The sequence below is a fragment of the Podarcis pityusensis genome (assembly GCF_964106645.2).
Source record: "Podarcis pityusensis genome assembly, chromosome: 6".
Taxonomy (NCBI): Eukaryota; Metazoa; Chordata; class Lepidosauria; order Squamata; family Lacertidae; genus Podarcis; species Podarcis pityusensis.
In genome coordinates this window covers 97,197,988-97,224,562 of record NC_138030.1, presented here as the reverse complement: position 1 = coordinate 97,224,562, position 26,575 = coordinate 97,197,988, and the positions used below count along the sequence as shown (strand labels likewise).

General features: G+C 41.6%; 1 protein-coding gene across 6 annotated transcripts in view; it reads right to left on the bottom strand.

Annotated features, from left to right (window-relative positions):
* Positions 1–1,141: 1,141 nt before the first annotated feature.
* The window catches only part of RGL1 (ral guanine nucleotide dissociation stimulator like 1), a 135,896-nt gene continuing 110,462 nt past the window's right edge, over positions 1,142–26,575 (bottom strand). For all 6 annotated transcript variants that reach the window (XM_081012131.1, XM_081012133.1, XM_081012132.1 and 3 more), the window contains 9 exons: positions 25,194–25,283; positions 24,105–24,191; positions 22,347–22,379; positions 21,420–21,541; positions 11,823–11,912; positions 9,791–9,977; positions 7,036–7,290; positions 5,242–5,356; positions 1,142–3,883 (listed from right to left, as the gene is read on the bottom strand). In XM_081012131.1, the coding sequence (XP_080868257.1) occupies positions 3,696–3,883; positions 5,242–5,356; positions 7,036–7,290; positions 9,791–9,977; positions 11,823–11,912; positions 21,420–21,541; positions 22,347–22,379; positions 24,105–24,191; positions 25,194–25,283 (1,167 nt within the window). In that variant the 3' untranslated portion in view covers positions 1,142–3,695. The remainder of the gene's footprint in view (positions 3,884–5,241; positions 5,357–7,035; positions 7,291–9,790; positions 9,978–11,822; positions 11,913–21,419; positions 21,542–22,346; positions 22,380–24,104; positions 24,192–25,193; positions 25,284–26,575) is intronic.

The window sequence follows — 26,575 nt, the reverse complement described above, 5'->3', positions numbered from 1 at the left end:
CCCAGATTGAAAACAGCACATTTCCTTCTTAACTGAAGAAAATAAAAGGAATCTTGTGAAATCATGGAAATGATTATGAGATGAAGCTCTGTCCATTGGAGGGACAGCACTCATCAAAAAGCAAGCAAAGCTTAGGAATGTATAAAGGGGTGGGAATCAGAGGGAAAATTAAGAGCTTAGAGAGTGTCCGTGAACATGAACTGCTGTGAATGTGATATATTACTCTAGCAAAAATTATCTGAACTCTCTTAAGGACAGCTTGATTGATTACACAAATGAATTGCAAAATTTACTCAGACTGCCTAATAATATGTGGTCACTTGCAAGCCACCAATTTGTTCACACCAACTGTACAGCCTCATGAGCAAGTCAACAAACTTAGATGTGCCTAGTTCTTTTACATAATTAGGAGAAAGAACTTCTCCTTGTAACATGTAAGGTTGCAATGTCTGAGCTGGATTGTGGCTCAGGTAATTCATTCTGAATGTCCTGATTTCATTAACATTATTGTTAATAACATTACTGTTTCAGTAAGCTGGAATTAATTCACTCTCAAAAACTCAACCCTATGAATGTGATGTCTGATATACACCAGCTATTTCTGAATATTTGCTGTTGGTCTGCTATCCAATGATACTTCATTTCAGCATGTGATACTTTAGTCTGATGTATAAGATCATACTTTGATTGGCTCAGTGGTAGTGCATCTGTTTTGCATGCAGAAACTCCTGGGCATCTCTAGGTAGGGCTGAGAGACTCCCCCCCCCCCCGGCTGAAACCCTGGAGAGCTGCTGTTAGTCAGTGTGGACAATGCTGAGTTAAATGCACTTCTGTGTAGAAGGCAGCTTCCTTTGCTCCTGTGGTTCTAATGCTCAGTGTGTGCTGGAATCATGCTGTTATTGCCAAAATCAAAACTCTTGAGATTCTAGAAAGTCCAAAGCACTTGAATTATGAGGTTGTTTCATATTCAAATCTCAATTTGAAATTCCACATCTAAAACCTGGATTGTGAAATAGTTGTGAATTCTAAGTATCTTCAAGGATAGGTTGCTGATGAAAATCCAACAGTGAACTAGTTTAAATAGCTTAGCAAAAAGGGTGTGCATTAGCACCAAAATAAATGAAACTCTTTACACAGCAGCTGTTAATAATTCTCGCCTTTGTTTAGAAAGACACTTTATCATCACAAGCTTAACAATATAAAAATCTAGCTGATTCTACAGATATATACAGTCTTGAGTATGTGCATATACTTACACACATAGCACATTTGTTGCATTGCTTCTTTCACCAGAAAACAAAGAAAATGGATCTTGGTTTTTGAAAATCCATCTTAACTCTGGACACTTTTAAGGCTCAGTTTTGAAATAACCCTTCTCTCCTCTAGACAATAACACTGTGCAGGGATTTAAACTAAGTAAGCCAGGAAAGAGTGTGTCTTGAAACAGAAAGAAGTTTCGCATAGTGCAAAATGCATTATCTGATAAGACCAGATGGTTTTTCAAACGCTTGACTGGTGAGCTGTTAGCAGCAGCTGTGTATATTCTTCTAAAATAAAGTTCAGTGCCAGAGCAGACCAGGTCCTGCATTCTGTGATCCATATTAAATGGATGTGCATGACTGCTCTTACTTCATAGAACTGCAGGAGCATATTTAGTCATCTCTCGGGCACCTGAAATCTTACTAGGTATTACCCATACACTTTTTCAAGTACATCTCTTGTGGCAGTAATGGCCAGAAACTTGCTTTTTTATTCTTAAAATGAAAGGTGAGATGTTTTAGGAAGCTGAATTCTGCCCCCAGGGTACTTCTTCTTTGCTTCTGCTGAAGTGCATTGTATATACGGCTCTGATTATGATCATGTGGTATGGCTTAATACATAGTCCAGGGTCCAAAGAACTGTGAAAGCACTGCCATGATCCCAAGGAAACATAGGATTTGTTCTTCTCAAACAGCAACACTCCTATCCCCTACTGCATGGCAAACCATATTTAGCTTCTAAATAAATTTATGGTATATATTGGAGGGCAGAGCAGAAGAGAGGATGAGAGACAAACGCTTTGCATCAGGTCTTTGGATCCAGGCCATATATTTTAAAATTAGTGCTACAAATGAAGCAAAATCCCTCCTTCCATGTGTAACTAAGGCTGTATCGTAAGCATTCTTACAAGGAGGTAAGTCCTATTCACCCTGGTGCAACTTTCTGCCGAGCAATCGCTTGGGGAGCTGCCGTTCTAGTTTGCTTTTGGAAAGAGGCATGGGGGGGGGGGCACCCCACAGTCTGTTCTTGTAAAGGAAAAGGTTGTTCCAGCAAGCAGCCAATGAGGTAGCAGGGGCAGATGAGCAGGTAAGAGGCCAAGAGGCCACAGCTGCTGAAAGGTAACCAAGGAGGGGAAGGAGCCTTATCCCCAGCCAAGAGGAAGTGGAAAGGCTGTCATGAGGCCTCCTCCAATCTCTCTTTCACTACCTTGCCAGCCACCTATCTCCACTATGGCTTTGATTTCAATCTTTCCTGTGATCATACATCGGCTTAGCATGTGCTCTGAAAGGTGTCGTCACTGAACATGTGGCCAAAATAAAATAGCAATGTGGTGCTCTAAAGGTGGCTACCTTATTTATTCCTTTAAGGATATGCCACACCAGGAAATTACTCAGTTAAAGGATGTCGTCTAAGAGAAGGGAGCTCCTTTAATCATTAACAAATTCCACGAGGCTGTGGTCTCCTCAAATGCTGGCTACTAGTTACATTTGGCTTTTTTGTTTTGTTTTTTAGACTGACTATAAAAACGTGGTTAAATGGTTTGCTACAATGCCAATATGGCTGAATACAGGTAAACAGCTCCACACCTGGAAGGGAGTCAAAGCTGCACACTCCAAAGAAATAGACTTTGACATTCTTTCGATAAATAGGTTAGCAAAGCATAGGAAAATTAAGTAGTGGCATTAAGAAAAGTAGTATGCATTTATATTGTCTTTCCCGCCTTCTCTCTCCCACACAAGAGAACAAGGCCTTCAACTGGATAGTATTTGCTTAATGTTCTGTAGGAAGAAGGGGGTGCATTTTTCCACCTTAGATCACAGAGTTGGAAAACCAGCACAATATGAAGCTGCATTGCGTGGGATTAATACCATTCTAGGAGAATGGTAATCTCTCCTGGTTTCAGCAGCTCTGTTCCTTTCCCTAAAGTTAGCAGCCCAGCAGGTAGGAAAGAAACCATCAGTCCATCCACACGAGCTTTCTATCAGTGCCATCATTTGGCCAATGGTCAAAATGATGCTCCTCCACTTCCTCCTCCTGTAAATACAGGTGGAACTGGCGGAAGAGCTTTCTTCCGCTTGTTAAAAAAGAAAGAAGGAAAAGAAAGTATTCCCAATTAATACTGGCATAACAGAGGCTGGAGAGTCATTGAAGAGGATTGTGAAGTTTAGGTGTACTGTACTTTTCATTCCTGGTAGAAAGTGGCCATCTGTTCTTGGAGGCTGTGCAAAAAAAGAGGGGGGGGGGTCAGGGAGTGCCTGTAGGCTGTTTTCCACTCAGGTCCATTGTGTATCAAGGCATGCCTGTTAATAACAAGTGTTAGCTTTGTATTCCCAAAGCTGAATACTGACAAAATCATTTGTGAAGATTGTTGCAATAATGGATGGCGGCAACGGTTGCTTTGAAACCCCATCTGCCTTGCGTTGACTTATCCATCCTCAAAGTGTGATTTTGCTGTTTCTGTGGCTCCAGCAGCCCTTCTTGTTGGTCCTAGGGAGAGTCAAGCTGGAGCGGCTCCTCAGTTTCACTTCCCTGTCAAGGGAGGTTTTTTTCCGCAGGATGAAGTCAAAGTTCACCTGGCTGTTCATGGCGTAAAAGACATTCGCGCTGTCCGGGATGACTAATTCTGCAATTCAAGGAAATAACAGATGGTAAAACACTCCTCTATTTTTTAGTACAGGAAGCCCACAACTTACCTACTTTTAACTTTTGCGTATTCAGCTTTATGCACTTGGAAAAAACATTAATCCAGGGGGAGGGAGGACTTTGGCAATCCCACGCACCATTGTTAGCTGCTTGAGCATGTTCATTTTTGTAGGAAAGTGGGATACAAATAAAATGAATGAATGAATGAATGTGTGTTGACTACACACAATTTTGCCTTTAGGCACAATCCCCGGAACATAACCCCTGTGTAAGTTGCAGGCTTAGCACTGTCTCCTCGTGGTCTGGGTTCGTAACAAAGAAAATTTAACAAAGAGCATGGGTGAGTCTTGCAGGATTCTCTGCGCTATGAAGCTAATAGGAAAATGTCCAGCATAATGAGAAGCAGGGCGACCTGTGAATGGCCCCTATAGTGCAGGGACCAGCCCTCTATGATCCCTTACTACATGAGCACTTCCTTTTTTGCCCTTGTAGCAGGTAGGCGCGAGAGTGTGATATTTTGATTGCTCGAATTACACACAGAAGGGTCTGTGGGCCTCTCTTCCAGCATTGCAGCCCTGGTGCAAGTTGCCTCCTTCCCCAGGCTTTGAACCTCTGAACGAAAGATGCCAGGAGATCCCATTGTGGTCAGAACTCTTGCAGCTATCTAGCTTCAACCCTCACCCTGGTGTCTCCTCTTTTCTTTGAATGAGCAAGCTGTGCTCTCCATCCCTGCCAATGGCAACCCATTCATTTTGTCTTGCAGAACTTGCCCATTGTGGAAAGGGGGCCTGCCTACCTGTGAAATCATTGCTCCTGCTCTCAACCCCTAGACATCGCTAGCTGGTGACTTAAGAGGTATCACAAGCAGTGAGAAACAAGAGACTGAATGAGAAGAGCTCCTGCTTTCCTTAGTGTCTGTCTCTGATTCTCCCCCCACCTCACCATCTCTTGCTCTTTCTAGGGAAGGGAGCTTCACAATTCTCCAGTCAAGGCTATACCTACTTTTGAGGTGATGGAATAGAACATGTAGGCAAAGCCTTTGCCTCTTCTCACATGCATAATCTGTAATTAGCTATGTTTCTTGGGGCACAGCACAATCTTTTACATTGATTGATCATCTCTGGAGCTCTCCTTGATAAGAAACCTTGAGCAAGTATTAGATGCACCATAAAAAGAACATTCATCCTATCAAGGATAAAAGTACAGAGTGGATAAGTGCATCATTTTAGACCAGGGGCAACACATTCTGGTGTGCATCTCTCACGTAGGAGTGGTGTAGTGCAGGCCCTCCTCTACCTTCAGAATAAGGCAGCACCCACAAGGTGCTGTTTTCCTTACCTTTGTCCTCGGAGATGACCTGCACCAGTTCATAATCCTCTGCAGGATCAGACTCCAGATTGTGTTTCAGCATCGCTCTCTGGATGACGGCAGGAGTCTTGTCTTGGCTAGTCAACTGGAAAAAAGTTTACATTAAGGCCGGCATACTCTCAGAAGCAGAATTTAATTATCTGTTCCCTATTATCAGCACACAAGGTATTAAAATGACTGTTTCTGAAATGAAATATCAGCTATGGCTTAAACCTTCAGATGGCAGTGACCTGTGACAACACTTTGTTGAGAAGAAAAGATCGCATCCCAGTGTAGATGCTCTCGTCCCCACAAACAAGTCTGTTTCCGGAGCCAGTGCTTATGGAAGGATATGACATCAATCTAGCTCTTCACTGTTCAAACAAATGCTTACCAAACTATGGCAGGAAAGTGTGGTTTGGGAAATTAAGTCACCTTGTTGGAGGTGGGGGGAACCTTCGGCCCACAGACCAAATGTGGCCCATCAAGTCTCCCCATTTAGTTCACAAGGTCATTTCCCCCCTAATCACACCTATTATATGTGACAACACATACAGAGCAGGCAGGGATGCCATTGGGTCCTATGACTGAAAAGCAGGCTTGAACTCCCTGCACATCAGCTGATGAGTTCAAGCCTGCTTGCATACCATGCCCCGCCCCTGTTCACTCACCTGTCCATCACCTGATATCATTATGGTGGGTGCTCCCACCCACCTGTCACAGCTAGCCTGTGGGGTGGGGAGAGGCAAAATTCTGGCCCACAAGGCCAAAACGGTTCCCGATCCCTGCTGTACATTATCTATTCCCCCTATATTCTGTCATTTTGTGGACACTGGTGTAATCCCATGCAGCAGGATTTCCCAGCAGCATGGCCACTACCTGGAAAGCACAGTCCCAGCCCTGAGTCCTGACTGAGAGAGCAAAGGGAAAGGCCAGCTGCTGGCAGGCAATACTGAGTGGGATATTCTGCAACTGCCCCCAAGATCTCTTGTGCTGGGGGGTGGCTATGGGTACATGTGAGGCTTCCAGTTTCACTCTAGGGAAAACACAGCATCCAAGGTCTCTGAAAAACTGGCCCAGGCCAGTTTCTGACTAATTAGAAAACACTAATTATCTCTTAGATTTTTATCTAACCTCTCTTCTGTTAAGTGGCTTTGTTCAGCAAGCAGAGCTTGGTTCTGTGCACAGAAGAGGGAATGCCTTCCTCAGTGGCTGCTGTGGAAACTCCTTTTAAGATGCAGCTTTCTATGTACTCCAGACTGCTGGTTCACCATTTTTTGGGATGATGATGATGTAGTAATAGTAGCAGTAGCAGCAGTAGTTTCCTGCCCTTCATCTTAGGTCGGTTCACAGCACAATCACAAAATGTTTGTTAAAAGAGCTTGAAAATACACATAGCAACTTTGCTCCTCAAGGGGAGAGAGAAAAAGATTTGACTTTTTTGCTTTCTCAGTCCTGGTGTGGCTGCGTTCTGTTGCCACCAATCAGCTGGAGGCAGGCAAGGAGACTTTTTTTAATGGAACGTGCAGCAAAGTTATACCTAATCAACAAATGCAGACAGAACGTCTTCGTTTAAGTTAAGCACAGAATGTAGGGACATAAGGAGCTGCCTTTTACAGAGTCAGACTGCTGGTCCATCCAGTTCTCCAAGGTTTTGGAAGGGAGTCTTATCCAGTCCTACCTAGAGATGCCAGGAATTGAACTGGGGCTATTTGCATGAAAAGTCCACCACTGACTGGACGGAAAGCGACCCGGAAGGAAGCCACCCCGACATTCATTACCTACCACGATGCTCTTGTACATATTGCCATTATTGTCTTCTACACTGATGCGAATGATGCAGGTGTCTTCATTCTGCTGATTGTAAACGGGAGGCGAGACTGTTGAGGTAATGGAGGTGACTGAGATGGAGCGTTTGTGCATTCTGGGGTTGCTGGCCAGTAAAGGAGGAGACGAGAGGGCATTGGTGAAGGATGACAACCCTGATGAAGACGTGTCCAGCGAGTGGATAGAGGAACAAGAGGAGGAGGATTCAGAGAGCTAAGGGGGAAATCACAAAATAAGAATATTCATTTTACTAACGTTTGATGTTAAGGACCTGTTCAAAAACCACAACTTGCTAACTGTGGAGCGGTGGAAAAAAATGAAGAACAGATCTGAGGTTCCTGCCCTTTGCTTCACACTGAATGTCAGAGGTAATGACTACCACTGGAAAATCCATGTACTTTGGAAAGCAGGATCTCCCTGTGTAAGCATTTCCTTGTATGTGCAGTGAAAGGGGACAGAGCATAAGTCTGGGATCCACTCCAGTTCAGGGCAGACGTATCATCTGAAAAAGGGCATGGGTTTCCAGAAATACAGAAAATGGGTGGTGCCACATATTAGAGACCCCATCTTATTGTGGTCCCATAATATACTGCATGAGACGTTCTGTGTACCATGTTTTAGTGTACAGCACAAAAATGGCAAGCAGAAATGAGAGAGCACTATTTTCATGGTGTTCCTTGATCATTCCAGGTTTGTTGTGGGGGGGTTTTCTTTTTGTTTCAACTGAGGCAGCTATGTGGGCCCTCCAGATGCTGCTGGACTATTGGATTTGTAGCTGGTTGGCTGACTAAACCCAAAGAGTGCTCACAAATGGTTCTTCACCATCCTGGGGGGAAAGTGACAAGTGCTGCAGGTTCTGTCATGGGCCCATTGTTCAACATCTTTATAAACAACTTGGATGAAGGAATTCAGGGGGTGCTCATCAAATTTACAGAAGAGACCAAACTGGGAGGGGTAGCTAATGTCACAGAAGACAGAATTGGGATTCAAGGTGACCTTAACAGATTGGAGAACTGGGCCCAAACTAACAGAATGAATTTCAATAGGACAAGTGTCAGGTTCTGCACTTAGGCAGGAAGAACCAGATACACAAATATAAGATGTGGGACACTTGGCTTATTAGCAATACATATGAAAAGGATCTAGGGGTCTGAATAGACCACAAACTTAACATCGGTCAACAGTGTGATGCAGCAGGAAAAAAAGCTAATGCTATTCTAGACTGCATCAACGTAAGTCTATGTGCAGATGAAGGGAAGTGTTAGTCCTGCTGCCTTCACACCTGGAGTCCTGTGTCCAGCTCTGGGCACCACAGTTTAAGAAGGATATTGGCAAACTGGAACTTGTGCAGAGGAGGGTGACTAAAATGATCCAGTCTGGTCTGGAAACCAAGTCTTATAAAGAATGCTGGAGGGAGTTGGGTATGTTTAGCCTGGAGGAGAGGAGATATGATAGACATCATCAAATATCTCAAGGGCTGTCACATGGAAGATGGAGCAAGGGTAGGACTTGAACCAATGGCTTCACATTACATGAAAGACGATTCCAAGTAATCTTCAGGAAGAACTTGATGATGGTAAGAGTTTTTCAACAGAGGACTCTCCCATGAGAAGTGGGCTTTCCTTCCTTCTATTTTAAAAATGTCACTGCTCTTACCAACAAGTTTATGGGAATTTAGTAGGCTCTGTAAAAATGCTTTCCTGCCAACCCATCTAATGAGTGAATATCACCATTTTCTTTGGTAGATGGAAAGTTCACACTGACCTTCTGTTCTTCTAAGATGAAGGGAGAAATGATTACTGAGCCCTTTAGACCTATATCTCTAATTACCATTCATATTAAACTTTTGCCTGGAGAAGAGCCATTACAGAAGCTAAGATGGCTTTTGGATTTATATAATTATCCAATAATTACAAACTATCAACACTGTATGTGCCCATTAAAGGGCACTGCAAATTTCTTTCCTGCATTTAGAAGAGCAGGCCAGCAGATGGCAGCAGATTCAAAGATGTTTTGGAAGAATGTATACATTTGCATTTATCTTGCAAAGGAGCTCTCCCACCTGCAGGAGAGCATCTTGCACAGGTCTTTAGGGGTTTCAGTAGGCATGGCTTTGTATATAGCTGGAAACTTAGCCATTGTCCATAAAAACAGAAGCCTTAGAGTTTCCCCAGGGCTCAACTATTTGAGGCTCTTTCATAAATTTTACAATGCCACAAGATGCACAGCAAAAAAAGTTGGGGTGGGATTGAGACAAGGAGGAAGATGATGGAAACAAGAGAAAACAGGGGAATTCAGCACTGTCCGTTCAGTTACGCAGAGGGTGGCCTACACACCATGCCTTTAAAGCACCTTTGATGAGTCCCAAGAAACGTCTTCCAAATTAGGGGTGGCTGAAGCATTTTGGCTTGGGGGACACATGCACATGCAAAGGCCCACCCTTGAAGAGCCACATGCAGGCAGAGGGCATGGGCAAAACATAAAGCAGCATCCTATCACAGTCGGTGTGGCCTCTCTGCAGTTCCTTCAACCACACACTGACTGCCAAACATAAACAGACACCGCTCTCACACAGGCACCACAGCAGCGATTTAAACCTCTCCCCTCAGCCCAGTGCTGTTTTGAGGGGGAAGGCAGGAGCTGGCAGGCCCATAGGCTCACCACCCCACTAGAAATTAAGAGCGGTCTTCTCTGGACATTGGCAAATACATACTTTCTTCTGGGGCTCATCAGGAGTGTCTGTGGGAGAGATGCAGATGTCCTCAGTCTCTGAATGGTTGGAATCACAAGACGATACACTGACGGAATCCATGCTTTCACCAGAGCTCCCGCTTGGCGTGGACTTGGGCTGCTCTTTGGTCGGGGTGCTGTTGGCAATTAGGTCAGATCCCAGAAATAACCTGGCGAAAAGCAAGTGAGGAAATGAAAGGGCACCAAGTGCTGGTGGGAAGTAGAGATGCTGAACACGTCTAAGGTATCCTCAGATAACTCCACCCATAAAGCAGATACTGCTATTATGCACAAGCCCTTGTATCTCCAAACAGTACATTCAGAAGTGAGATTTAATATGGTGTGAACTGAAGCCCTATAGAACAGGCCTGTACAACTGGTGGCCTACTAGGCCAGAGACATTCTCCTCAACAAACCATCAGTATCACACTCAAAGGGGGAAAAACTTATTTTTAGGTGACACTGAACTCCAGCTAGACAATCATATCTGTTAAGATTCAAACTGTGTCTGTTGGAGATGTAAAGTTATGAATACATATATTCTGGTCATCCCCTAAAATGAGATTGTTCTGGAGTGTTGTATTAGGTGAAACTGACTGCATTGCAGGATATACTCTGCCAATAAATCCACTACTGAGTTTTGTAAAAGATCATGTCCTCTTAGAACACAGAGAAATGATAACATGCCCATATGGCAATTGGTTATAATAATTGCAGGAAAATCAATGCTCCTGCACTAGATGATTGCATTATTGTGGTCTAGAAAGGTGTCCAAATGATAAGACTAACATAGATTATGAGAAGCGAGACAATATGACAGTTGATTTATTAAAAAACTGAGTGTAATGAAACAAGGAAATACAGAACCATTACTGGGAACACTGTAGAATAAGCTAAATCCCAGACTCTTCACCAAACAGAGAAAATCTGTAAAAATGGCTATTTTCCTCGCCTCCCGTAATTAAACATAGGCACTATGCATCTTCAGTTTATTCTTCATTTGCTAAAACCATTTTTGTAAAAGAAATAACAACTTATGGCCTACCGGGCAAAATGCAGTCCAGCCCTGCCTTGGTACATGGTGCCTTGCCAAGAAGCCTTGACAACCATCCTGGTTTCTCTGCAGTTCCCAGCAGGTAGAAAACAGGAGTTTTATTGAGCCCCTGAAGGGCTGTGGGAGGCTTGTTGAGTCACAAAGCATGTCATATGTTCACTGAGAAAATGGCAAAAGACGTCTGTGGGTGTTTACACAACTGGGCCTCAAAACGCCAAGATTCCCAAAATGTTTTTAACTCAAGGTTTCCTCTTCTTCAAGCAAATTTTGTGCATTAGGACATTGCCTCTTGGATCAATCAAGTTAGAATGCAAGCCAGCTGCAGTTATGCACCTTTATGGAAGGCTGTTGTTTCAGCAAAGACATTTTAGTCACATCATCACCACCATCATTTGAGATGATTAATCAATTACAACGCTCAACTAAAGCTGCATATGCAGCAAGGTGCAGCACAGGTAAGGGAAATTCCTGATTACCGTAATTGGGGGACATTTTTGATCCCTTAATTCAATGAATTGATGTTGCAGTTCTATTTTTTAAAGCCCCCTTATGTGAAGGGAGAGTTAAACACAGGCTTAAAGCAGTGGGATTTTAAAGTGCTGAAACTTGGGTGCATGATGGTCTTGGTTTTGAAAAAATTTAAAAATGCAGGTCCTTCCTCGCCTCAGATGCATGGCTGAAGGCTTGTTTTTTAAATGGAATTAAGTAAATGTGAGTAACTTGCATGATTCTATAAGCTAAACCATAGTTTAGCACAGATGCACAAGGTTTGTTCTTTGGCTACAGGCTGTGGTTAAGGAGGAAGGAGCTTAACCATGATCCCAGAAACCAAACCTTGGCTTAGCTGCCACATCACACCAGGCTAAAGGAAGGTGTGAGTGAGCTCCTCTCTGGAGGTGAGGGGGGTTATTCATAGTGCTGTTTGCCCAAGCCCACACCAACGCCCTCAAGCCGTACTCACAGGCTAAGCCGCTTCACCATGCTCTTCCGAGGTTTTGGTGATGTGGTCGTTGCGTCAACAGCTGCCTCCACCTCGCAGGAGAGGGCATAGCTGCAAAATGGAGGTCACTTTGGAGTTAGGACTACATTAAAATCTTGCTAAACGTGAAATAAAGTACCTGAATCAAAGCAACGTTTTGGCTATGCATGATTATTATTTAATAAATTTGTACACTGCCCTTCATCCATAGATCTCAGGATGGTTTACAGCATAAAAATGCAAGATAAAAACTCAAATTACATAATAAAAACAAAAACAAAACAATTACTCTTATTAAAATTACTTAAGGCAAATGGCATAAATACTGAGTTGCATTTTTTTGCTGCACAGTAATTCCTTTTATTATGCACTTCATCTGAACAAAATAGGACATGTTCTCTGGGGTCTAAGTTAAAAGTTAGCCAGGGTGGTATGTAACCATGTGATCCATCATAACCCCATGGGGAGCAGATATCAATGTGACCAGGGCAGAGTGGGAGCAGCTATGTAGCTGATCAAGATAACATGTGAATGAGCACAGGCAGGTATCAGGAAGAGATCCGGACCAGTCTGGGTACCCCTGCACACCATAGACATTATTGGATGAGTTTATAAAATAGTATCTAAAACCTACTAAATATTGTACCATACACAGATAAAAGTAAACAAGTCCCTACTTGTAGGCTCACAATCTAATAAAGAACAACAATTTCAAGTGTCATATTCTTTGAGCTGAGAACTGCATTGTAACATCCAACAATAATTACAATCTGATCTAGATTCAGGTAGGGAGCCATGTTGGTCTGATGCAGTCGAAATAAATAAAATAAATAAATAAATAAATAAATTGTCCAGTAGCATCTTAGAGACCAACTAAGTTTGTTCTTGGTGTAAGCTTTCGTGTGCATGATACACTGAAACAGAAGTCACCAGACCCTTATATACAGTGGGAGGGTGGGGTGGGGTTTTTATCAGAAGGGTAGTAGGAGTTGGGTGATTGACTCAATGGGTATGGTAAACCTGTTGACGACTGTTATATAAGGGTCTGGGGACTTCTGTTTCAGTGTATCTGGTTTTTGTTTTTTTTTAAAGAATATTTATTCCAGTTTTAAAGTTACAAAAAAAAAGAAGAAAAAACAAACCATACACATGTTACAAAAAACAGACAGTAAGAAAAAAAAAACTCAACAAAGAATAAACATACATCACAATAAAGAATAACAAAAATCAAATTAGACCTTTACAACCTTTTTCCCTTTTACTTATTTCCATGACTTCCTCTCACCTCCCTGCTTTGTATTCTAGTTTAGATCGTATCTCCAGCAAATCCTTCTAACCTTCTTTTCTTTTACTTATTTTAACATTCGATAATATTTAATCCTCCTCTATCCTCATTTTACACTTCATTTTTACTTATTCCATTATACCATATCTGCCAATACAGCCTAATATTCTTTTCCAACCTTTTTCTAACATTCTTTTATATTACAGTATTTCTGAAGATATATTTTAAATTTTTTCCAGTCTTCTTCCATCAACCCTTCTTCCTGGTCTCGAATTCTGCCGGTCATCTCAGCCAGTTCCATATAGTCCATCACTTTCATCTGCCATTCTTCTCGGGTAGGCAATTCTTGTGTCTTCCAATATTTCCCAATGAGTATTCTTGCCGCTGCTGTCACATACATAAAAAAATTTCTGTCTTCCCTTCGCACCAATTGGCCGACCATGCCCAAGAGGAAGGCCTCTGGTTTCTTCACAAAAGTGTATTTCAATACCTTTTTTAGTTCATTATATATCATTTCCCAGAAGGCCTTGATCTTTGGGCACGTCCACCAAAGGTGGAAAAAGGTACCTTCATTTTCTTTACATTTCCAACATTTATTATCGGGCAAATGATAGATTTTTGCTAGCTTGACTGGGGTTAAGTACCACCTATAAATCATTTTCATTATATTTTCTCTTAAGGCATTACAAGCCGTAAATTTCATACCTGTAGTCCATAACCGTTCCCAGTCAGCAAACATAATGTTATACCCAACATCTTGTGCCCATTTAATCATAGCAGACTTAACCATTTCATCCTGTGTATTCCATTTCAGCAGCAGGTTATACATTCTTGACAAATTTTTAGTTTTAGGCTCTAACAATTCCGTTTCCAGTTTGGATTTTTCCTCCTGGAAACCAATCTTTTTATCTAGGTTAAAAACCTCCCTTATTTGATAATAATGAAGCCAATCTCGAACTTTAGTTTTTAATTTGTCAAAACTCTGCAATTTTAGTTTATCTCCAACTTGTTCTAAAATTTCACAGTATTTTGGCCAATTTGTCTCCATATTAGTTTTTTTCAATGCCTTTGCCTCCATCGGTGACAGCCACCTTGGTGTTTTACTTTCCAACAAATCCTTATATCTCACCCAAACATTAAACAATGCTTTCCTGACAATAAGGTTCTTAAAGGCCTTATGCGCTTTAACCTTGTCATACCATAAATATGCATGCCATCCAAACACATTATCAAAGCCTTCTAAATCCAAAATGTCCACGTTTTCAAGAAGTAGCCAATCTTTCAGCCAGCAAAATGCGGCTGATTCATAGTAAAGTTTAAGATCTGGCAGGGCAAATCCCCCTCTTTCCTTCGCATCTGTTAATATCTTAAATTTTATTCTAGGCTTTTTGCCCTGCCAGATAAATTTGGAAATATCTCTTTGCCACCTCTTGAAACAGTCCATTTTATCCACAATTTGCAATGTTTGAAACAAAAACAACATTCTAGGCAATACATTCATCTTTATCGCAGCAATTCGGCCCAACAATGATAGCTTCAATTTTGACCATGTTTCTAAATCCTTCTTCACTTCTGACCAACATTTTTCATAATTATCTTTAAACAAATTCACATTTTTAGCAGTCATATGCACCCCTAAATATTTCACTTTGTTAACTATTGTTAATCCTGTCTCTTTCTGAAACCTCTCTTTATCAATCTCTGTAAGGTTTTTCTCTAATACCTTAGTTTTCGTCTTGTTCAATTTAAAACCTGCTACTTGACCAAATTATTGGATTAATTGTAATACTCTTTTTGTGCTGGCTTCTGGCTCCTGTAATGTCAAGACTAAATCGTCAGCAAAAGCTTTCAATTTGTACTGTTTGGCTCCGAGTTGTATACCTTTAACCAATTGGTCTTTTCTAATCATATTGAGCAAAACCTCCAGGACCGATATAAAAAGCAATGGGGAGATTGGGAAACCCTGTCTTGTTCCTTTCTCTATCTTAAATTCTTCTGTAACTACATTGTTCACAATGAGCTTAGCTTTTTGTTCCGAATAAATTGCACCTATACCATTTTCAAAACTTTGGCCTACCCCCATCCCTTGCAAATTTTTCTTCATAAAACTCCAAGAAATATTGTCAAACGCTTTCTCTGCATCTACAAATATTAAAACAGCTTTGGTATTGATATTAACTTGCAGTTTTTCTAAAATATTGATAATATTCCTCGTATTATCTGACAGATGTCTCCCGGGGAGAAAGCCCGCCTGACCTTTATGAATCTCTTTTACCAATACATTTTTTAATCTTTTAGCCATAATTTCCGCAAAAATTTTGTAATCCTCATTAAGTAGGGATATGGGACGGTAGTTCTTCAGCTGTGTCTTCTCCACTTCAGTTTTTGGTATAAGTGTGATGTATGCTTCTTTCCACGACTCAGGTGCTTTTCCTCCCCGTAGTATTTCATTGCAAAGTTCTTTCAACGGTTGCAATAACCATTCTTTCAAAGATTTGTAGTACTTTGCAGTTAGACCATCCGGTCCTGGAGATTTGCCCAATTTCATATTCTGAATGGCTCCTTCCACCTCTTGATCAGATATTGTAGAGTTTAATATTGATTTGCTCTCTTGAGATACTTTTTGTAATCCATTATTTTTCAAAAACCGATCAATGTCTAATTCTTTCTGGGTTTCCTGCGTATATAACTGTTTAAAATAATTCTGAAAGCACTTCCGAATCTCTCCAGGATTCTGTATATTCTTCCCTTCTACTACCAAGTTCGTAATCGTATTCAGCTTTTGTCTTTTTTTCATTTGCCAGGCCAGTAATTTCCCACACTTATTTGCCGATTCAAAGGTCTTTTGTTTCATCTGTTTGACCTTCCATTCTATCTCCTGATTCATCAGTTTCATATATTGTACTTGGTATAGCTTTATCTCTTTTAAGATCTCCTGTGAGTTCGGTTTCGCCCTCAGTCTTTTTTCTCCATCCTTAATTTTCTCCAAAATTTTTTCTCTCTTCTCGTTTTGATATCTTTTCCTAATTGCATTTTGTTGTATCAAAAATCCTCTCATCACCGCTTTGCTGGCATCCCAAATCACTCTTTTTTCTGTCGTAGTGTTCATATTTATCTCAAAATAGTCTCTCAAATTTTTCTGGGCCTTTTTAATAATTTCCTCATTCCTAAACAAGGAGTCATTCATCCTCCATCTGAAAGCTCCAATTGGTGTTGATATCATTTCAATCTTTACTGGATTATGATCAGAGCAAATTTTCGGGCAAATCACCGCTTTTTTTTATCTTAGGGGCCAGTCCTCTAGTTATCCAGATTTGGTCTATTCTTGTCCATGTCATATTTGCTTCAGAGAAGAAGGTTCCTTCTCTTTCCAAGGGGTTCTTTATTCGCCAAATATCCACAAGATCCATATTGTCAGTCGTTTCAAAAAATGTCTTTGGTAGTCTTCCATCTTTCGTCACCGTTTGTCTTTGGGCTTTATCCATATTTGTAGACACTACTCCATTCATATCTCCCATCAAAATAATGTTGTAATCGAAATAATCCAGGAGAGTTTCGTGCAATTTTTTAAAGAATTCTGATTTTCCCTCATTTGGTGCATATACACCTATTATCAAAAACTTCTGTCCTTGAAACTGAATTTCAATTGCTATATATCTTCCTTGGTCGTCTTTAAATATAAATTTTGGTGACAGGCTTTCCTTCGCATAGAGTACTACTCCTCTTTTTTTCACATTGTTCGATGAAATAAATTCTTCTCCCAATCTTTTATTTATCAAAATTTTCCGATGTAGCCTTGTCACATGCGTCTCTTGTAAACAGATCAAGTCCAAATGTTCTTTTTTCAATGTATGAAATACTCTCCCCCTTTTTGCCGACGAATTCAGACCATTAATATTCCAGCTTAAAACTTGAAGTGTCATTTTGTAGTTACTCTCCTTCTCCTCCAACAGCCCCAAGAAGTTTGTCTATGTCTGTCGGTGGCGTTGGTTTCGCTTTTTTTTACAAACTCTTATCCGGTATCGCAGTGTCTTTTCCCAATCCTTTCTGTAGATCTTCTTCATATGCGCTCAAAAACTTGTTCTTTTCCTCCACTGATCTTATCTTAGTCTTTCTTCCTTTAAAACTAAAGGATAGACCTTGAGGGAATTCCCACCTAAAAAGGATTTTGTTTTTTCTCAACAAGGCCACCAAGTCTCCAAAATCTTGTCTTAGGTCCAGAAGATGTTTTGGTATATCTTTAAAAATTTCCACTTTTGATTGTACAATTGTCAAGGGTTTCTCGTAATGCAGGCCTAAAATTTTGTCCCTTTCTTCTTTAGATCGAAGAGTAATCAAACAATCCCTTATTTTAATCTTTCTTCCTCCTTTCCCTAGTCTGAAGGCCCTCACAATCTTAAAATCCTCTTGTTTCAAGTCCAATTTCCAAAATTCCACAAATTCTTGTGTCAAAAAGTCTATCAAGGTGCCTTTCTCCAACTCAGGAACAGCTCTAATTCTTAAATTGGTTTGTTTATCTTTGAGATCAATCATAGACAACGTTAACTTACGTTCTGCAATCTCTTTCTGTAGGTCTGGTACCTTCTCAGTTTCCAATTGCCCCAATTTAAATTCCACAGCAGCAGTCTTTTCCTGTATAGACTTTGAGTCTTGCAATAATTTCTGAATAGATTCCGTATTGCTGTTTACCTTTTTCTCCAAGTTGTCTAGTGTTTCTGTGTTTATTTTTTTTTTAAATAATATTTATTCCAGTTTTAAAGTTACAAAAAATATAGAAAAAACAAACCATACACATCTTACAAAAAACAGACAATAAGAAAGAAATAAGAAAAAAAAAATCACAGTAAAAAATAACAAAAATCAAATTAGACCTTTACAACCTTTTCCCCTTTTACTTATTTCCATGACTTCCTCTCACCTCCCTGCTTTGTATTCTAGTTTAAATCGTATCTCCAGCAAATCCTTCTAACCTTCTTTTCTTTTACTTATTTTAACATTCGAAAGTATTTAATTCTCCTCTATCCTCATTTTACACTTCATATTTACTTATTCCATTGTACCATGTCTGCCAATACGGTCTAATATTCTTTTCCAACCTTTTTCTAACATTCTTTTATATTACAGTGTTTCTGAAGATATATTTTAAATTTTTTCCAGTCTTCTTCCATCAACCCTTCTTCCTGATCTCGGATTCTGCCGGTCATCTCATATTCCATATAGTCCATCACTTTCATCTGCCATTCTTCTCGGGTAGGCAATTCTTGTGTCTTCCAATATTTCCCAATGAGTATTCTTGCCGCTGCTGTCACATACATAAAAAAATTTCTGTCTTCCCTTCGCACCAATTGGCCGACCATGCCCAAGAGGAAGGCCTCTGGTTTCTTCACAAAAGTGTATTTCAATACCTTTTTTAGTTCATTATATATCATTTCCCAGAAGGCCTTGATCTTTGGGCACGTCCACCAAAGGTGGAAAAAGGTTCCTTCATTTTCTTTACATTTCCAACATTTATTATCGGGCAAATGATAAATTTTGGCTAGCTTGACTGGGGTTAAGTACCACCTATAAATCATTTTCATTATATTTTCTCTTAATGCATTGCAAGCCGTAAACTTCATACCTGTGGTCCATAACCGTTCCCAGTCAGCAAACATAATATTATGCCCAACATCTTGTGCCCATTTAATCATAGCAGACTTAACCATTTCATCCTGTGTATTCCATTTCAACAGCAGGTTATACATTCTTGACAAATTTTTAGTTTTAGGCTCTAACAATTCCGTTTCCAGTTTGGATTTTTCCTCCTGGAAACCAATCTTTTTATCTAGGTTAAAAACCTCCCTTATTTGATAATAATGAAGCCAAGCTCGGACTTTAGTTTTTAATTTGTCAAAACTCTGCAGTTTTAGTTTATCTCCAACTTTTTCTAAAATTTCACAGTATTTTGGCCAATTTGTCTCCATATTAGTTTTTTTCAATGCCTTTGCCTCCATTGGTGACAGCCACATTGGTGTTTTACTTTCCAACAAATCCTTATATCTCACCCAAACATTAAACAATGCTTTCCTGACAATATGATTCTTAAAGTAGTGTTTCTGTGTTTAAATCAATTTTTCTATTAGCAATGTCCACTTTCTGATTCGTTTCTTCCACTTTCCTATTCGTCTCCCCCACCCTTGTACTAAGTTGCTGTATAGATTCATTAATCTTAGCCAAGGCGTTGGCTAAAATTTCCTCAGACATTCCACTAGACTTAGATTGTGTTGCTGATACAGGCAGGCCAGCAGATGATTGCCTTCGGTGTACCCAAGGTTTCCCAGATCTCAAGACTGACGGGTCTTGAGATTTCTGGCCATCTGCCATAACAAAGTGAAGGTCAAATTCTTTTCCCACGTATGCTGTTCCTGTTTACAAGTGGAAAATTCCTTTACTGTAATTTCAGGGAGTCCCACTAGGTGGACACTGTTACCACCAAACCAGTTACTGTCCTTCTAAAATGACAGGAAAGAGAAACTAAGTAGAGAGACAAAGATGGAGGACCACAATGTATCTTTCCAGTTATTTTCCCCAACGAAATTGGCCACAATATATCTTCCTTACAGCCAACAAGTAGCACTGACAGCTTTTGACAGCTGAGACGTCTCACTGACAGATTGCTCTTTAAGTCTTTAAACAGTCCGGTAGAATCAAACAAAACCTTTCCCTTTATCCCTCCGAAAGGTAGATTCCGCCAAAGTTCTCAGGTCAGAAGAAAACACTTATTTCAAATCAATTTTCCCACGTTTAGCTCAAAGTCTCTATGCTTTATTCTGGATACAATGCGGGGAAGCGGACTTCCTGTTTGCACTTCCCACCGCGGTAGCCAATTTTAACGTTGTTTTACTGCTAAAACCTTTCCGCTTTTATCCAATTAGTCCAATCAATCCAATTAATGCTCTTTTAATCCAATTCCTCTACTCACGATTGAAATTTCAGTCCAAATGTTCCAGGAATAAGTCAGCGCTCTCCAGCAACGGCAACACGGCTTCGCTCAGTGAAAGCAGCGATCCGCTCGCAGCACCGCGCTTCTCCCCCGCTCCGTTCCGAAGCCTCAAAAAAAGGCTTCCTCGAGGGTTGGGGGGCGCTCCAAGGTGCCCACCGAGCCTCCACGTTCGCAGGCTTCCGCGCCTGCGATTTCTGAGGGTCCCCGCTTCGCCGCAGCGCACAGGACCCGATTTTCGCTGAGCTATCCCCTCTGAGATCAGAGGAGATCGGCCATTTGCTGCTGGCGCTAACCGGAAGTCTGCCTGTTTCAGTGTATCTGAAGAAGTGTGCATGCAGATGAAAGCTTATACCCAGAACAAACTTAGTTGGTCTCTAAGGTGCTACTGGATAATTTTTTAATTTATTTTTAAAAATTTATTTCAACTACAATCTGATCTGTGTGTTGGTCTGGGAGGTATGAATATGGTTAGTTCACTTTAAAATGCAGCGTGAACAAAATCGTCCTCCATCACTACTTTGAATAAGTTTTGTTTGCTTGCTTGCAAATAAAACAAATTACAAAGCCACTATAAGGCTCTAGTGCTCTTTCATCCAGACTAAACCCAGTAGTGCTACCCCTGGAACATTTCCACCTGGTGAAATGGGAGCGCAAGTACACTCCTCTTACCAATATAAGGTACAAAAGGTTAAGGTAAAAGACCCCTGGACGGTTAAGTCCTGTTGTATTTGACTATGAGGTTGCGGCGCTCATCTCGCTTTCAGGCCAAGGGAGCTAGTGTTTGTCCGCAGACAGCTTTCCGGGTCATGTGGCCAGCATGACTAAACCGCTTCTGGTGCAACGGAACACCGCAATGGAAACCAGAGCGCATGGAAACACCGTTTACCTTCCTGCCACAGTGGTACCTATTTATCTACTTGCACAGGCGTGCTTTCAAACTGAAGGTTGGAAGGAACTGGGGCAAAGCAATGGGAGCTCACCCCGTCACGGGGATTTGAACTGCCGACCTTCCAATCGGCAAGCCCAAGAGGCTCAGTGGGTTAGATCACAGCGCCACCTGTGTCCCTTACAAATATATGAATACCAGAGCCAGACAAGTACTATGTATGCACATTTCCAAGTTCTTACATTGCCATGTACTTTCACCAGTGTTTTACAAACACATATTTGTTCTGCTATCTTTTATGATGGATGGGAACACCACACACACACACACACACACACACACACACACAGGAGAGAGAGAGAGAGAGAGAGAGAGAGAGAGATGGATGGGGAGAGGAATCTACCATATAGAAATGTTTCACCTCACCTTTCTTCCTCTGTTAAATGCCGCTGTTTCTTGAACCACTGAATGAATTTTCTGTCTGAAGTCATGCAATAACTATTGCAGGAAGACTGTAAGAGCTTAATCTGAGCAATCACTTCAAACTCCTGAAAAAGGAAATAAAATAATTAGACTATTAATACGGGAACAAAGTTAAACACAGAGTTGCTAACAGATCAGAGCGGCAGAAAACTACAGGACAATCAGAGAAGTTAAAGATGGCACGACACAGATTCACCTGCAATAGCATTAAGCCTGGTTTTGACAGGTGCCCAAACTCTGCTGCTTCAACAAAATGAATGGACCTAAGGGGCCATCGGTGCTGCATAGGCTATGCTGAAGTGCTGTACAGTGTATGTGGGGTCTGACGAGAGGTCAGCCAGGCTCTGGCAAGCAATACAAGCTTCCTCCAGGGCTTTCCCCCAACACTGAATCTATAAAGCAAGAGGGGTGATCCTTAGCTCCAAGCATGGGCAGAAGCGAGGTGAAAGCAGAGAGCCAAAACTAATTTAAATACAATAATCCAAAATCCACTTTAAGCATTGGAACACACACACCCCTCCAAATACTGTTTTTTGTTTTTGGTTTTTTTAATGTTACGCGTGCCCTGAATATCTTCAGTGATGTCTTCCTAACACAGCAAAACTTAATTTATAGGAAGCATCTGAAGAGATTTTTCTTTGTGTAAGTAATCAGAACAGAATGGAGGTGGGGGTAGGGAAGCACTCAATTGCTTTCAAAGGTTTGGATTAGGAGGAAGTTTCCCAGCTGTGCCTGATGTCCCCTGAAGGCTGCCTTGCAGTTCCATTCGCAAGTTTATCTAGTTGTGTCACCTCCTGACTGCCTCTGAAGCCAAAAAGAGGATGAGGGGCAGATCAGCCAGGGAAGACAGTAAAGAAAAAGCAAACTTACCCGCCTTCTCTTTTCAAAATTTATTAGCCCTCCCTGCAAGAAACAGAGAGAGGAAGGATTAGTTTCAAAATCCATTTGTCTATATGTTCTCAATTTAATAATTATACAGTTTTTAACAGTAAAATAGCTGCTTTCAAATGTATTTTGCTATAGGATCACATTTTTCCTTGCTTTTCAAAAGGACTAATCTTTCAAGCCCTCCAGATATAATAATAATAATAATAATAATAATAATAATAATAATAATAATAATTTATTATTTGTACCCCGCCCATCTGGCTGGGTTTCCCCAGCCACTCTGGGCGGCTTCCATAGAAACAAAAAATACAGATATGGTTGGACTACAACTCCCATCATCCCTGGGGCTGCAGGAGGAGGGCACCATACTGGCTACTCCAATCTGCCACCAACTGGAAGTCTTGTCGTCACCTCCTTCAGTCGCTGGACCCTCAGCTAAGCTGGTGGTTCTGTGGACAATATCATAGTCCCTGCTCTGAAGAAAAGTCCTGGAGCTGCATCCTCCCTCCATTGCACTACTGGTAAAGCCCCTATGTCAGGGCGGTTCAACAGGAGGCCCACCATTTGACCCACACAGCCCTTGCTCTGCCTTCCCAAAGCTGGGGAGGGAGGCATGAGGGCTGTGACAGGGTCCTGGAGTCCTCCCTCCTTCTTCCCAAAGCCTAATTAGTGCTTTCCCAGCTTTGGGAAGGAGGTGGGAGACCTCTACGATCCTGCCAGAGCATCACACCTCCTTCCCAAAGCCTGGTGCCTACTTAGTAGGCTCTGGGGAGGCAGCATGAGGGCTGGGGAGGAGCCATTAAATGTGGGACTCACTCCACTGCACCCTCATGTGACATGGCAGTGTGCAACCTACGGGTTGCAGCCCACTTGGTAGGAATAGTTGGGCCGCCGTGCTCTGTGTGGAGATGCTGGTTCTCACGAACACCGCCTTCATATGAACGGAGACTGGCTGCAGGATTCCAAGTGGAATCCCACAGCCTGCAATGCTCAGGTGAGGACAATTATCCATGTGAATTGGCTCCTGAGTAAAGGTAAAGGTACGGGCCAGTCGTGTCCGACTCTAGGGTTGCGTGCTCATCTCGCTCTAGAGGCCGTGAGCCGGCGCCGTCCGAAGACACTTCCGGGTCACATGGCCAGCGTGACGAAGCTGCTCTGGTGAGCCAGCACCAGCGCAGCACACGGAAACGCCGTTTACCTTCCCGCTATAAATTTATCTACTTGCACTTAAGGGTGCTTTCAAACTGCTAGGTGGGCAGGAGCAGGGACCGAACGACGGGGGGGTCACCCCGCCGCGGGGATTCGAACCGCCGACTATATGATCGGCAAGTCCTAGGCACTGAGGTTTTACCCACAGCGCCACCCGCGTCCTGAGTATTTCTACCTTAATGTGGATACTATTAATCTGTAGATTTCAGAAGAACTCAGCTTTCAGAATAATATTTCACAAGAGTATTCCAACTAAGTAATTTACATATAATCCAGGACACCAATATTCCTTCCCACCTGTTTTGAAAACAAACTGCATTTTTGATATATAAAATGTATAGTTGGGAGAACTCCCCACTTTAAATTCCATTTGATAGCAATCTCCAATTATTTCCTAATAAAGATTCCACTTGCCTCTGCTTCTGGCATCCCCCCCCCCCGGTGATTGTTATAATGAAACCCACACAGCTATTAGGAATGGCTACCGATCACGTTCAGAAAGCAGGCTCGTGGGTCTGTTGTGTAACCTACCTCCACGTAGTCCTGAAGAGCTGTGTCAAGCATTGTCAGGTCAGTCAGAAAAGTACCAAGATAAGGAACAGTGCCTTGCATTACACCCTGCACAGGATGACAGCAGAAACAAGTCACCCCTCTTTCCTCAGCCTCAACAGCTACCAATTGGTTTGTGGGTCCAATTCAAAGCCCTTCAAGGCTTTGAGTGCCTACTCATAGGAACCTCACAGGAACCTTCCTGCCCTCTTAGAACGTGGCTGCACATTACAAGCTTTCCCCTTTACTTCTACCCAAGACAGCAGTGGGGAATCTATGGCCATTCGGACACTCTTGGGCTCCAACTCCCATCAGCTCCAGCCAATGGCCGGGTAACGCCTGGGGAGTGTAGTGGCTGAAAAGCTCCACTCCAAGGAAGCTTGTCATCCATTCTACCATCTTTTCATGAAGATCACCGGATCCAGCTTTGCAGGAACCCAAGGTTGCCCAGAACCTCTGCAATACAGCAAAATACCAACTGCCTGAAGACTTAAAAGGCAAGAGATGAGTTTCCAAATAGTGTCTGGTGTCATTTCAACATAAGCTGACTGTGTTCAATGCCTCCTCCCACATCAGATTTTAAATGTACTGTACTATAAAATAATCTTGGTCCCAGAGTATATGTTTTAACTTCTGAGGCTTATATTAATTTATTTGTTTTAAACAAAATACTAGTTCTGACTTGTTTCCCAAGGGGATGGTTTCCGATCCTGGCTTGCTCTCAAATTGCAGCTTAAATCAACCACATTTCCTTGAGTTCTGATGTCACAGGGAGCTGTGGTTTAAAAGCAGGAGGTTTCAATCTTCTCCCAGGCATGGAAGAGGAAGAAACAGGACAGAATGCATGTGAGCCCAAGGATTGGGAAGGCTCATTCATGAAATGAAAACACGGGTTTTTCAATTTCATCTAAACCCAAACCATTATATTCGCATCAGGACTAGGAGATTTCCAAGCCTGTTTTGCAATCGCTCTATTTTTATACTCTTCAGAAAAGGGCACCTTCTGCTCTAAATCTTAATTTCTTAATATTATGATTATCTCACAGAGAAAATGAAAGGGAGAAGGCTCACCATATCTTTCTGCAGTTGAAGCCTCCTCTGAGTTCTCTTCTGGTTCTCTTTCACGCTGCTGTCCAAATTTGCAAATTTAGACGTTCCTTCCTGTAGTGTGAAAAGGGCAAGGAACGAAAGAGGCTACTAACAGGCTTGCAAACATTTCTCATGCCAATTGCAAACTTATGTACTGTTCTCTCAAGTCCAGAAAACATTGCTTACTGCCGGGAAAAAAGTGAAAGAAAGAGGTTCAAAGAACTTTGTTTCCTGGCATTGTGAAGGAAAATGTTCCAAAACGCCATAAGCTTGTTTGCAAAATATTTACAGGCCAGTTCATGAGTCCTGCCAATCCCCCATCTTCTCCAAGTCAAACACATCTGGACTACAACTTTCTCACTTCTAAACATTTAACATTTTCTCTCTTCTTAAACATCTTGTTCCTAACTTACTTTAAAATATGTTCTAATAAACATCTCCCCTATTATATAATGCTGTATTAAGAAAAAGCACCAGTTTCTTGTACACTTGCACTGGGATATGATGACTAATATCTCTGGTCTGCTGACTAACAAGGAGACAGTCAGGAAATGAAAATGCTTGCTTTTACATTCCAGCAACTGCAGCCCTGGAGAGCACTTTCCCAATAACTGTATGAATGGAAGCCATATTTCACAACACTTTTTGAACTTCTGGCACAGGCTGATTAACCTATTGCCATTGTCCCCTAGGCTGCTTTGATGTGAGATTGCAGGGGTCTGCAACCTGCCCTCCCTGAAAACAAAGGTTCAGATGTGGGTCTTTCTCCAACATCTCCCACAATGGATATTGGAGCAAATAATTCATTTAGCTTCTCTACTTCATTCACAATGGAGCTCTTCTATCTCACCCAGTTTTCATTATATGATAAGCTTGCATACATTAGTTTTGCTTTTAGCAGATCCTTGTCTGTAGCGTTTTTTTAACATCCAATTTAACATCCAGTTAACATCCAAAGTACCACTAAGTGCTTCAGGCCCCTGCTTTAGTTCAGGGTGCCTTGAACAAGCCCAGAACCCCTTAAAAATGCCCCATTTTGTTTCATGATTCATCTGAATTCACCGCACACCACAATTTTTATGGCTTCCTTCACACTATTATTTAACTATGTTGTTATCCTTTGGATGGTTCCACACCTTCTCTAATCCATGGTATAAATTAAAGTTTAAATAACTTACAAACATGTCATAGAATCCTAGTATTGTGGCGTTGGAAGGGACCCTGAGGGTCATCTAGTCCAACCCCTCTCTCCTTCAACTTTATTTTAATGAAGCCTCTCATTTTTGTGAATTTACTTCCACTGAAATTAAATGAAACTTTGCTGGCCTTCCTGGGAAATTTTCTATTCATTATAAATTGAATTT